This window comes from Lathamus discolor, chromosome W (assembly GCF_037157495.1).
Source record: "Lathamus discolor isolate bLatDis1 chromosome W, bLatDis1.hap1, whole genome shotgun sequence".
Lineage (NCBI taxonomy): Eukaryota > Metazoa > Chordata > Aves > Psittaciformes > Psittacidae > Lathamus > Lathamus discolor.
Genome location: NC_088908.1, coordinates 36,079,421 through 36,093,536, shown reverse-complemented (window position 1 = coordinate 36,093,536; position 14,116 = coordinate 36,079,421). Strand labels below are relative to the sequence as shown.

At 45.0% G+C, this 14,116-nt stretch overlaps 1 protein-coding gene across 4 annotated transcripts in view; it reads left to right on the top strand.

Moving 5' to 3' along the window:
- LOC136004338 (Wilms tumor protein 1-interacting protein homolog) overlaps nucleotides 1–14,116 on the top strand; it is a 130,367-nt gene that overhangs the window by 79,660 nt on the left and 36,591 nt on the right. For 2 of the 4 annotated variants that reach the window (XM_065660767.1, XM_065660766.1), the window contains one exon: nucleotides 2,564–2,631. In XM_065660767.1, the coding sequence (XP_065516839.1) occupies nucleotides 2,564–2,631 (68 nt within the window). Of the gene's footprint in view, nucleotides 1–2,563; nucleotides 2,632–11,554; nucleotides 12,157–14,116 lie in introns of those variants that run through there. The other 2 variants (XM_065660769.1, XM_065660770.1) reach the window with 2 other exon arrangements.

The window sequence follows — 14,116 nt, the reverse complement described above, 5'->3', positions numbered from 1 at the left end:
AGTGGTGTTTGGTGAGGGTAATGGCCAGTGCTTCTCCACCTGAAGCAAAAGCCCTGGCTCTGCACTGGTGGTGTGTGTGAGCAAGGGGTAAGTGCTGCATCAGTCCAAGGCAAGTCCCTGTTCTGGGTGTAGCCACTTGACTTCCATCATTTAAAGACAAGCTGTGTAAATTCTGTGTCAGAGCCAACTTTAAAAAGCCATTCTGGCCTCTTTCGTTTTCTTCATTCCTTTCCATTTACCTTTCCTTTACCTTTCACTGGAGAGGTTTATAACAGCTTGGATACGTAGGGAGGAAGATCCAGAGGTGATTGTTCCCACATCAGTTGAGAGAGGCCCTGTGACCAACTAATTGCTGTCCCAGCCCCATGCCTTGTTTGTGTGTGTCGTGGTTTAAACCCAGCCACACAGCTCGTTCACTCACTCCCCCCCTTCTTGCCCTCCCCCTGCTCCTGGAGGGATGGGAACGAGAATTGAAAGAATGCAACTCCCACGGGTTGAGATAAGAACAGTTTAATAACTAAGGTATAACACAAATCACTACTGCTACCACCAATAATAATAATGATAAAGGGAAGAGAATACAACACCTCAGCACCAACTGACCGATAACTCGCCCAACCCCACCTGACCAAGCACTGACCGATACCTCCTCCAACCCTGCAGTCAACTAGCCCTTCTGGGTAACTTTCCGTTACATCCTGGGCATGATGTGCTGTGGTATGGAATACCTCTTTGGCTAGTTTGGGTCAGGTGTCCTGTCTCTGCTTCCTCCCAGCTTCCTCTTGTCCCTGGCAGAGCATGAGACTCAGAAAGTCCTTGGTCAGACTAAAACATTTGTGTTATCAGCTCTGTTCCTAGGCCAAAATTCAAAACACAGCGCTGCACCAGCTACTAAGAAGGAGAAAAATGACTGCTACTGTTGAACCCAGAACAGTGTGTCATGTAGGATGGACCAGTTTGACCTAAGAGTCCCGGAGGAGATAGGACAGTCTCAGTGCATTGCCCATCCCACCTGGCTCCTGGTCCCCACCAGGTCTACCAGGCAGCTAGAAAGACAAACAAGAGCTGACTCCACCTACCAGAAGTATGGAGACGGCAGCCTGTGAGATCAACAGCCCAAGAATGTGCACACAAAAGAAGCATTTCTCTTGGCCACGACAGGAAATTCACCAGACAACCACATGCAGCATGTGTTTTCCCAAAAGCATCAACCCAGATCCCAACTTCTTCGTGCCACACAGTGTTTCCCAGGATCAGATCACAGTGTCAACAAGTAAAAGGCACTTTTGAGCACTGAAAATTAGTCATATTTTTCTCAACATTGCTTATGGAAATCCTGGAGAGCACTCCTGTCCTTTGCTCGGCCAGCTGGCTCAGCTCGATGGCCCTTGGAGTAAAACCCTCTGCAAAGACCAGCAGTGTTTATGGTGGATCTACTCACTCTGCCTCAGTAGGAGACATCCAGGCTTACTCTGTGGAGTAAAAGCTTCAGCAGTGACTGGGGGGCTCATTTGTTGACCTGTAAATAAAGAGCGTCTTGCCCTCTTCCTCGCTCTGTGTCACTGCTAACAGCAGCAGGTACACAGCCCATGGTAGGCACTGTGCCCTATTTGCCAAGGCTGCAAACTGCTTGTGAGAGCACCCAAACGTTTGGGAGCTTTGGCCAGTGGGACTCTGGCACAGAGTGGAAATAAGGTGAGTCAGGGTGAGTGTGGTTTCCCTTCTCCCTCACTGGTTTTCATTGACAAAATGGTGATGCTTTCAGTGGAACAGCTCTGGTGTAAAACAGATCTGATATATTCTATTGGAGAACTGCTTAGGCTGGGTGGTTTTTGAATTCCTGATTTTAATCCTTTTTGTTGTGACTCTCTGGAGTCTGTTGTGCATTCTTAGCTGTAAAGAGAGCCATAAGTTAATGATGATCATAGGCTTTGTCAATAGAGTTCCAAAAGTGCTAATGAAATGGCAAATGTTTAAGCTTGAAAATGAAATCTCTTGTTTTCAGTGGGATTTTTCTGCCCTTCCCTCCATCATGTGTGCCTTGTACTGCTTTAGTAATGTAGGCAGCTGTGGGTGTAGCTGCTGAATGTATTAATATTTGTAAAGGGGACAGGAAGATCCATTTGCAGTGTCCCTTGTTTGTTCCTTCAGAGACAAACACCTTGCTGATGCTGATTGCAGTGGATGTATGCCTGTTGTGATTTCACCTGCTAAGGAAATGGTCTCAATTTACAAATTAGCCTCCCCCCCCCCCCCCCCCCCCCCCCCCGTAGTAATTTTTGGGTTTAGATTTCAGTTTTTTCCAGGAACTGCTATCAGCTGGGTTCTGTGACCTGCACTTAGAAGCAACATTTAGTTGATAAGGAATTTGTTAAATCAGGATGGAGATGGAACTAAGAGCCAAATGATCACCCATGTCTCTGGATGGAGCCTGGGAGAGGAGAGGGGCCAGGAGCTGGTCATGCAGACAGGCACAGCAGGGCATGCTTTCCACTTTGCGTTCTGAGTAATGACTGGGTTTGGGCATGGAGCACAAAATCCTGACAATACTGTATTTTAACAGGGAGAAGACTGCGAGGAAAAGCGTTCTACAATGTCAATGGCAAGGTGTACTGTGAAGAAGACTTCCTAGTAAGTAAGATTCAGGCTTGGGGGGGGGGGGGGGTCTGTTTTGTTTTTAAACCAAATTCTTCTTTTCTATTGATTTGTTTGCTTTGAGACACAGTTTACTCATCTGAGGCCTCCTGCCAGTGCTGGAATTGGGAAGCATTTACCACTAACTCAATAATGGCAGGATCAGGCCCTTGGTTTGAAGTGGTGGCTATGAAACCACATACATAACTGTCCATAAGTCATCACAAAGTGTAAATTATGAAAATAAACACTGGAGCTGCTCAAGCCTGGGACTTGAATTGCAGCCACAAAGGCTTGCCTGCCAAGCTAGAGCTCAAAGTCAAACACCTGGGGAATACCAATCATAACAAGAGGGGAGACATTTTTGACCGGAGCAAATCATCACCATGTACAATGCTGCTTTGTTGCAGGCACAGTTTTAATCACTGCCCTGCTCAGAGTGATGTGGAGATGCCTTGTGATTAGGTAAAAACTATTTAGCCACGGAGGAGAAACTAATTTTTTCTCCATGCACACAGGGCTTTCACAAATGCTTTACTGTAATAGGGACTAAGTCATGAAAAGAAAAATTAAAACTTGTTGCTGAGCTGTGTTGTTCCAAAAATAAAATATTTGTGCAATTAAGGGTGAGGATTGTGCAGGATACAGAGAATAATTTGATAAGTGGCAGACCATTTATAATTAAGAGGACAGCATGGTTGGGAATTGAAATGAGAGAGGAATGATATATTTTAGCTTGGAGGATGATGAATTGGGGAATCAGTATGTTGAACTTGTACCACCTTTATTTATTAAAATACCAGCTTGGGTCTTCCAGAACGACTTTCCATTTCTAATGAAAATATGGCTGTGCTTTTTGCAAAGGAATTATTCAAAATATATCCCACAACAAAAATGTTACTGGCAGTTTAGAGTGTGCAAATGCATTTCTCATCAATGCAATCCATAAAAATCATATAAATTCCCTAAATACAAGCCATATTTGCCTTCATGTGTTACACCTTTACTCTCAGCCTGAAGCCTGTTGAAAAGAGCAAATTGTATTTTGTGCAGAAAATGTTTCTTGTTATAATTTAAATGTGTTCCTGTTTTGATGGCTCAGATCTTTGAGGTTTTTATTTTGAACTGTGTTGGAATGTGCTTTCCCCATGGTCAAAAGCTTTCATCCAAACTTAATGACATGACTGTTGTTATTAGCTTGTAATTCCAGCCTAAACATGAGAATTTCAAATCTAAAAATCTTAATCTTTTGGAGAACATTCTGTTTTCAAGGGGTAAGGAAACCTCTTTAGTTCTTAGACATGTTTTATAATCAGCTTCTGAAGGGAGATATTTGCAGTGATTTTCCCAAGAAAACTGAGGTTAAGGGTCTGATAGGAATAAACTCTACATGTTAGGGAACTGTTGGGACATTTAAGGCACATATTTAAGGCCCAAACCTCCCACAGGTGTGTCTTGGCAGATTCCCAGTAGCACAGAGGGATGGGAGAGAAGCAGACCAAGGGACTCATGGCTGTGTAAATCAGCAAAAGAAATCTAATTCTGACATTGTCCCTGCACATGTTAAGCCAGCTGCTTCTCAGAAAGTGATTTCATCTCCTCTCAGCTTCCCCTGAGCAAATGTTATAGCAAGAATACTAGGAATTGTCTTATTTCCCTAATAAAATAAACCAACTTATTTTAGAGTTCTGTGGACCAAAAGCTCAAAGCTTTTCTCAAAGTTGGAGGAAAAGGCTGCAAAGTAGCAATTAAAAAGGAAATTATTTAACTCCTTCATATTCCCAGGTCTTGCTCTTAACCACTTGGAAACCTCAATCCTTTCTAAAAAGAGGTGTTTTCAGTCCAAATCAGATAGCCAAATGCTTTTTCTGTATAACAGAAATTCAGTCTCTATTGTAACTCCAAATCTTAGTGCAGCTTTACACATGGATTCCCTACTGACCGTATGGTAGTGTGATGTCAGGGATGTAATTCTTAAGAGCATATGAAAAAGATTATTTTAATTTGTGGAGGTAACAGAGGTAGTTTACCTATGTTATAATTGTATTCCAGCTAAGAAAATACTGTCTCCGGGTCATGTCCTTGCTCTTCCTTAGCTTTTGTTTGCCTGGGAGCAGATCAGGAGAATTAGATGCTCCTATAGGTATGGGAGCCAGGTCACAGCTCTAGAATTGTGACCCTGCAGCTTGTGACCTGGTTATTTCAAGTATGACACAAAGATAACAGGAATTAGAAAGCAGAGCAGCTTCAGAAAATTGGGCAGGAGGTACTGTGCTGTCAGGCTGGGGTCAGTAGTGAAATCCATGTAGTAACAACTGAATTGGAGGGGCATGTGTTAGGTTAGGTTTGCAACAGCAGGATGATCTTTCCATGGATTGCCAAGGACAGTTGTGAGGAGTCGATTTTTCATTTGTTATTCTCCGAGGTGAGTAGCTCCAGAGAGGATGACTTCAGCACTGAAGCATGGGGAAAACTCAGTGTCCAGGAGTCTCGATCCTGAATGGCAAGAGCCACGGAGAGAGCCTCAAGTCCTCTATAGGACTTGCCCAGGAGCCAGCAGCTCTGCTGATGCAAGCAGCTGACTCAGAGGGGGCGGTGCCAGAAGGGATGGAAGGATGGCACAACCCTGAGTGGATAAAACACCCCCTGGGGAGCATGATGAACAGAGTGGGTAAACAGGCTGTGGTGTGGCAGGGTGGGCAGGCAGGTGAGCGAGATGGTGAGAACTCACTTTAGGGCCAGGGCCCAGTCTCAATCTGGGAGCTCTGTACTGGCTACCCTGGCTGCAGTGTAGACCTCAGCGTAGAAAGTGCCTCAACTTGTCTCTTGAGGCAAGAGTGAATAACAGACAGGGCTGCACTCGGTGTACCCTGGTGGAGGACCTCCTGTACCAGGTGGCTAAGCTGCAGGAGACTGTCAATAGACTAAGATAGCAGGGAAGCTGAGAGGAAGCTGGACTGCTTGCTCTAGGCCCAAACTGTGCAGGGGCCACAAGCATCCACCATAGCACATACAGAAAAGGAGGACATTAATCCAGGAGGTTGGGAACTTGTAAACAAAACAAAAAAAGAGGAAGAAGACAAAAGCAAGGGGCTTCCTCCAAAACCTGACATCCCCACCCAGAACCACATAACATCTCTGCAAGGGGCTAATGAGGCAACACCCACCACACCAAATGAACAACCAGCTGCCACACCAGTAAAGAGGATTACTACTAGTGCATCTGGAAAAAAGTGGTGGATCGTAGTAGTAGGTGATTCCACCTTGAAAGGTAGAAGTACCCATCCATCGGTCTAACCCAATTTCAAGGGAGGTGTATTGCCTACTGGGGGCTCTGATCAGGGATATTGCTGAGAGGCTGCCTGGTCTGGTAAGTCCTACTGACTACTGCCTACTTCTAGTGGTCCATGTGGGTGCTAGTGATATTGACACCAGTAGCCTGGAAAGCATTAAGAAGGACTTCAGAGCCCTGGGAAAGGTGGTTGGGGCTCAGTTTTTTCATTGATCCTCCAGGTCAAAGGGGAGGACCTTGAAAAGGCCAGGCAGATTTGGCAGGTTAATAAATGGTTAGAATGATGGTGCCATAGTCAGGGGTTTGGTTATTTAGAACATTGGACTTAATTTGGGAGGCCAGGTCTACTGGAGGCTGGTGGAGCTGGTCTGAGAAAAAGGGGAAGAGCTGCTTTGGTAGGAGATTTGCCAGGCTGGTTAAGGCAGCTTTATATTAGATGTGTTGGGGGAGGGGGGCATCAATCCATCCCAATGCTCCCAGTCAGATGCCAGCACCTGTAATGAATGCTTGGAGCAATGCAGAGTTACTTCAGACTTGCAGGCCCTTGCCCTCATGGGGGGGTCTTCAACCACCCCAGTATCTATTGGAGGGACGGTATGGCCCGGCAAAAGCAATCCAGGAGGTTCCTTGATTGTGTGAAAGACAACTTCCTTCTGCAAGTAATAGAGGAGCGGACAAGGAGAGGTGCTAGGCTTGACCTCGTGCTCAACAACATGGAGGGGCTGGTGGGGAATGTGATGCTCCAAGGCAGCCTTGGCTGTAGCGATCATGAGATGGTTGAGTTTGAGTTCCTCAGGAGAGTGAGAAGAGCGTGCAGCAAGCTCACTGCCCTGGACTTCAAGAGAGCAGACTTTGGCCTCCTCAGGAACCTGCTTAGTAAGGTTCCATGTGATAAAGCCCTAGAGGGCAGTGGGGCACAAGAATACTGGTTGATATTTAAGGATCACTTGCTCCAGGCTCAGGAGTGTTGTGTCCTGTCATAAAGGAAATGGGGTAAGAAGGGCAGGAGGCCTCCATGGATGGATAAAGAACTGCTGAGAAAACTTAGAATCATAGAATAGTTAGTGTTGGAAAGGGCCTTAAGATCCCCTAGTTCCAAACCCCCTGCCATGGCCAGGGACACCTCACACTAGAAGGAAAAAAGAGACTTATAAAAGGTGGAAACAAGGTCAAGCAGCCTGGGAAAAATATGGGGATATTGTCCGGGAAACTAGGGACCAGGTCAGAAAAGCTAAGGCCCAGTTAGAACTGAGTCTGGCCAGGGATGTCAAATATAACAGTAAGGGCTTCAATAGGTATTTTGCAAACAGAAGACAGACTAGGGATAACATGGGCCCTGTCTGGAAGGAAATGTGAGAAACGGCTACCCTGGATTTGGAGAAGGCTGAGGTTCTCAATGACTTCTTTGCCTCAGTATTCACCAGCAAATACTCTGACCACACCACCCAAGTCTTGGAAGGCAGACGCAGGGACTGTGAGAATGAAGACCTTGGGCCCACTGTAGGAGAGGATCTGGTTTGAGACCATCTTAGGAACCTGAATGTGTACAAGTCCATGAGACCTGTTGAAATCCATCCACGGGTCCTGAATGAGCTGGGGGATGAGGTTGCTAAGCCACTGGCCATCATATTTGAAAAATCATGGCAGTCAGGTGAAGTTCCTGATGACTGGAAAAAAGGAAATATAACCCCCATTTTCAAGAAGGGGAAAATGGATGACCTAGGGAACTACAGACCAGTCAGTCTCACCTCTGTGCCTGGCAGATTCTCCTGGAAAGCATGCTAAGGCACATGAAAAATGATGAGGTGCTTGGTGACAGTCAGCATAGCTTCACTAAGGGGAAATCCAGCCTGACTAATTTGGTGGCCTTCTATGATGGGGCTACAAACCTGATGGACAGGGGCAGAGTAGCTGATGTCATCTACCTGGACTTGTGCAAAGTGTTTGACACTGTCTCCTTGTCTCTAAACTGGAGGGATATAAATACAATGTATGGACCATTCAGTGGATAAAGAATTGGCTGGATGGCTGCATGCAGAGAATTGTGGACAACGGCTCAATGTCCAACAGGAGACCAGTGACAAATCGTGTCCCTCAGGGGTCAGTGTTGGGACTGATCCTGTTCAACATCATTATCAGCAATATGGACAGTGGGATTGAGTGCACCCTTAGCAAGTTTGCCAACAACACGAAGTTGTGTGATTTGGTTGATATGCTGGAGGGAAGGAATGGCATCCAGAGGGACCTTGACACTCTTGAGAGGTGGGCCAATGCCAACCTCATGAAGTTCAACCAAGTGCAAAGTCCTGCACCAGGGTTGGGGTAATCCCAGGCACAGCTACATATTGGGCAAAGAAGAGATTCAGATCAGCCCTGCGGAGAAGGACTTGGGGGTGTTGGTTGATGAGAAACTGAACATGAGCTGGCTTCAGTGTGTGCTCGCAGCTGAGAAAGCCAACCATATCCTTGGCTGCATCAGAAGCAGCGTGACCAGCAGGTCGAAGGAGGTTATCCTGCCCTTCCTCTCTGCTCTCATGAGACCCCACTTGGAGTGCTGCGTGCAGTTCTGGTGTCCTCAGCATAAGAAGGACATGGAACTTATGGAGTAAGTCTGGAGGAGGGCCACAAGGATGATAAAGGGGCTGGAGAACCTCCCCTATGAGGACAAGCTGAGGAAGTTGGGGCTGTTCAGCCTGGAGAAGAGAAGGATGTGTGGAGACCTCATAGCAGCCTTCCAATATCTGAAGGGGGCCTACAAGGATGCTGGAGAAGGACTCTTCATTAGGGACTGTAGTGATAGGACAAGGGGTAACAGGTCCAAACTTAAACAGGCGAAGTTTAGGTTAGGTATAAGGAAGAAGTTCTTTGCTGTGAGGGTGGTGAGGCACTGGAATAGGTTGCCCAAGGAAGTTGTGAATGCTCTGTCCCTGTCAGTGTTCAAAGCCAGGTTGGATGGAGTTACAGGTGGCATGGTTTAGTGTGTAGTGCCCCTGCCTGTGGCAGAGGGGTTGGAACTAGATGATCTTGAGGTCTTTTCCAACCCTAACCATTCTATGATTCTGTGATTCTTCTTACTGAAACTGTTAGAAATGTTTAACATTCTATAGGTGTCGTTGTTTTAACTCTCCTCTAACATTGCTGTTTTCTGTGTCAGAATGGCTCCTGCCAGAGCAGAGTCCCCAGAGCTGTGGTTGATGTCTCGTATGTGATACCTGGTTCTTTAACTTCCACTCAAGACAGGTCATCTCTATCAAAGGCGATGCATGGAATTTGCTGCAATATTGCATATGGTCCATGAAGGCAAGATCTTGAGAAAAACCATTACCTGATCCTTAGAAGTGTTTGTTGCCTCTTCGAAGAGCAGGGCTCTCCCTCTTTTGCTGAGCTGTCCCTGTTGAGGTTCACAACAGTGCAGCTGCTCCAGCATGGGTCTCTTCCACCCCAGAGGCAGTTGCACTTCAGCAGTGAAATGATGTGTGGGTCGTATTTTTTGAGAGAGCTCAGTTGTTGCTTAAAGCATAGCCAGTACCAGAGAGCTTTGGCCACCAAGTTGTTTCCAAACAAACTGGTCCATAAATGTATGACATGAGGAGCTGCTAGTGTTAAGTGTTCAAAATTGGGGCCTGTCTTTGAAAAGTGCTTTTGATTTCTGGACAAAAGGTATTAAAGAAATGTAGATGTTATTCATTATGAGCAATTTCCACTGCACAGCCATAAAGCTGTCCAAAGTGCAGATACATCCATCAAAACCTTTGGCAGTAGCTGCAAGGTGCATTCTTCTAGCAAATAGTTTTCCCTAGTTTGCTCTTACTGAGGGCACAGATTATCTTTCTCTGAATCAGGCAGCTTATTTTGCTTATTCTTTCCAGGGAAGAAGTGCTAGAAGTTTTTTAGACCTACTTGTGGAGTTGTGGATGGGGAAGGGATGCTGCATGCCATAGTCATCCTCACATCCTTTGCTTTAGCTCTGGGGAAGATCCAGTCACTCTTTTTCATGCCACCTTAAAGTAGCAAGTCCAGCAATATCCGAGTCTTGCCTTAGCCCTGTTAGGATGATTATTTCATGTAAGGAAATAAAACAAATGACAGTTTAATCCTTCCCTGAAAACTGTTAGGATACAGATGGGTAACTAGCCATAACAGGGACACTGTTCCTGTTGCAGTGAACGAAAAATAAATGCCTTGCTGTGTAATAAATAATCCCAGTCAGATGTTCTTGTTCCATTTTGTTGATGAATTACCGCATAATCATGGATAATGGAAAAACAGCTCAAGAATTCTGTCTTTCCTTTTCAATGCTGTCCTGGGTTCATCTGTAGCAGTTATTTTTCTCCTTCCTAATAGTTGGTGCAGTGCTGTGTTTTCAACTTTAGTCTGAGAACAACACTGATAATACACTGATGTTTTTAGTTGTTGCTAAGTAATGTTTACTCCTATCAAGGACTTTTCAGTCTCATACTGTGCCAGGGAGGATGGGCACAAGAAGCCAGGAGGAAGCAGAGACAGGACACCTGGCCCAAACTAGCCAAAGGGGTATTCCATACCACAGCACTGTCACACCCAGTGTATAAACTGGGGGGAGTTACCCAGAAGGCCCAGATTGCTGCTCGGGTAGGGCTGGGTATCTTGGCAAGTGGTAAGCAATTGTATTGTGCATCACTTGTGTTTAGTGTTTTCTCCCTTCCCTTTTTAGTTTTGTATTCTCTCTCCCCTTATTTCCCTTATCATTATTAGTGGTAGTTGCTTTGTGTTATACCTTAGTGTCCTGGGTTCAGCAGTAGCAGTTATTTTTCTCCTTCTTAGTAGCTAGTGCAGTGCTGTGTTTTGATTTTTTGGCCTGGGAACAGTGTTGATAACGCCAATGTTTTTTAGTTGCTGCTCAAATGTTTGGTCTGGCCAAGGACTTTCTGAGCCTCGTGCTCTGCCAGGGAGGAGGGGAAGCCGGGAGGAAGCAGAGACAGTACACCTGACCCAAACTAGCCAAAGAGGTATTCCATACCACAGCACGTCATGCCCAGGATGTAATGGAGAGTTACCCAGAAGGGCTAGACACTGCAGGGTTGGAGGAGGTATCGGTCGGTGCTTGGCTGTGGGGAGTGGGGCGAGTTATTGGTCAGCTGGTGTTGAGGTGTTGTATACTTTCCCCTTGTTATTTCCTTTATCATTATTATTGGTGGTAGCAGTAGTGATTTGTGTGACACCTTAGTTACTAAACTGTTCTTATCTCAACCCGTGGGAGTTGCATTCTTTTCGATTCTCCTCTCTGTCCCTCCAGGAGTAGAGGGAGGGCAAGAAGGGGGGGGAGTGAGTGAACGAGCTTTGTGGTTTGGGTTTAAACCATGACACTTAGTTACTGAACTGTTCTTATCTCAGTTCCTGGGATCTTTTGATTGGGGGGGTACAGGACAGACAGAATGGGAGGAGTGAGCAAGCAGCTGGGGCTGCATGGTTCTGATTTGTATGAGAAGCTGAGATGGAATTCCACCAATGCATTTTCTCAGAGATGGGTGGGAGGAGTTAAGACTCCAATGTTCATTGCCTGAGAGAAGGGCGTGAGGAGCTGAAATGGGACTCCACAGTCCATTATGAGTAGGAAAGAGATGAGATAAGACTGTCCATTATCCCGAGGATTGGTGTGGAGAATTGCTCACCATTATCCCAGGAATTGCTGCAGACAGATGTGCAGTTGAAGAGCTGGCTGCTAAGACCAAGGAAACTGGTCCACCAGGAACCTGTAATATGTGACATGAAGAACAGAGGTACTCCCTCTAACTCATTATAAAGGGGGGAAAATGTAATCACAAAAAGGAGCCACTGCCATGAGGATGACTCCAGGAGGACACCTATGTGAGGGCACTCTCCACCGATGACTACTATGAACCCTGAGGGACACCCTCCATGAGACATCGCTGTGAGGGCAGCTCCATCTGGACACCTCCAAGGGTACCTCCAGAAGGACACCTCCACAAGTACACCCACCTCCGACGACTACTATGGACTCTTGGGGGACAGTGCTCCGATACTGACTATGAACCCTGAAGGACTCCCACCACCTCCAATGATGATGGATCCCTGGGACACCACTGGATCCACAGTGGTGACTCTCTCTCTCTCTCTGCAACCCAAATCCTTGCTTAATGAAGCATCCTTTTTCCAATCTGTTCTATCACTATTACAATAATTTCCCTATTTTATAATAATTGTCTTTTCATAATAAACCAACAAATCGATTACGGTATTAGAACTCATTTGCCTCTTAATTTCACTCTTGGGATTATGAATGAAGCAGGGTCCGACACTGGGGTTTTCTCCAATTGGACCCTGACAGGCTTAAACCATGCTAACATAATAGATGGTAGCAGTGATAATAAATAACCCCCAGCAAGAGTATAAACATATGATGTGAATTGAGTTAATAGATTTTGGGCTGTATGACATGAGGCAGATTTAAAGTTGTTGCTTCAAGCTTTTTACTTTATCACTGTTACTGCAAAGCTTCCACAGGAGTTTAAGGAAGTTCTAGGTAAGAAAATCATTATTGTCTCTTAATTGGACAGAAAATAGCCTTGGTGAGTGTACACATGGTTCCCTGTAGGCTCTCTAGGAATTAAATGGCTATTCCCTTCTCAGAGGCTATGAAATGCCTGACTGCTAAGGCAAGGTTAGCTGCCAGCTGAAGTCTTCATTTTTGGCAGAGTTTTGTGCATAGCTGGACCAATTGTTACCTCTGTGCAGAACATGAAATCCCTCCTTGTCCTACCCATGTCCTTCAGACATAACAAAGTGGAAAGCAAGAAGATAAGCTGTTGGTAGTGTTTCCTCAGTGGCAGCAAGACAGGATTAAGCTATAGGGTATACGAAAGGGAGGGTTTCAATGAGATGAAGAGTAAATTCTGGACTATTTTCCTTTAATCTCTGCCACCTGACATGAGGCTCCCATATCTTTGAGCCTGAGAAGACCCCTTTTTGTTCAGTTCAGTTTAATTGCTGCATTTAAATATGTGTGTAAAAAAAACAAACAAAAAACCAAAAAAAACCAAACAACAGCAAAACCCCATCTGCATGAAACCAAATTTGATATTTTTTCCCTCTCTTAACATGATTCCATTAATTTCTTGTATTGTTGTGTCCCATGTACTAAGGCAGGAAGCAAACAGTAAAGCAGCGAGAAGACACATGCTCCGCTAATGGGAAACCAAGGAGAAAAGAGTCTGTGAGGGTTTACAAGCAGCCTGGGGTTGGAATACATTATTCAGAAATTAATTTTCAGAATTAAATGCCTGAGGTGTTTTGGCAAAAAACTCCTGATCATCCCTTTCAGAAGCCCTTAAAGCATAAAAGTATAGGAATCTCAAGTCTAGGCTGAGCAATCACATTGGGTGAGTTTGCAGTGCTATAACAGTGAATTGTAGTTTTTACAGCTTTGTACCATTACTGGGACAGCAACTGCCACACCTACTGAAATGTAACCCTCTCTATCTGCTTGCACAGACCTTTAACAGGTTTTGAACATCCTCATTAAAGAAGAAAATGGGTCTGAATGAGATTCCAGGGTCTGTTTCCAGAGGAAGGTTTTGTTTTGTTGAGTGCATAACATCAGGGAAGTGCATCAGCCTCTCCTTGGGCACAGGCATGCGAAGGAGAAGCAGTGACATGTCTTTTCAGAGATCTGATGTTGCCTAAGGTAGAAATTTGGGGTCCTGTAACCTTTTTCAGGCATGCTATTTTCTGAATGTTTTTGCTTTAGAAAATCATGATGATAAGATCAAACTTTAAAAGGCCCTGGGTAGACAACCAGGCTTAGTTACAGGACTGAGGGCAGACAGGAGAAATTGTTTCTCATAGTACTTGGTGGGATTACCCTCCATGCATAATTGTTCATTATATGCTCAAAAGTTATTGTTAATTTCTTTTGGATATATTGTACGTTAGACAGAATAATTATAAACCCCAAGATTATCACGGGAGGACAGTAAGAGGCCTAAATATTCAGGACAGAAGGGACTTGTTTTCCTCTTGCATTGAAACAAAGACTTTTGGACAGAATCATTTGAGAGTTTTTTGCCTGTTTGATAATCAAAGTATATTTGACAGCAAACAAAAGAAAAGATCAGCCAGCCAAGTCTTATACTTTATTTTTACTCTTCTATTCTAACATAATTAACATATTTCTCAAGGTTTATTTAATTT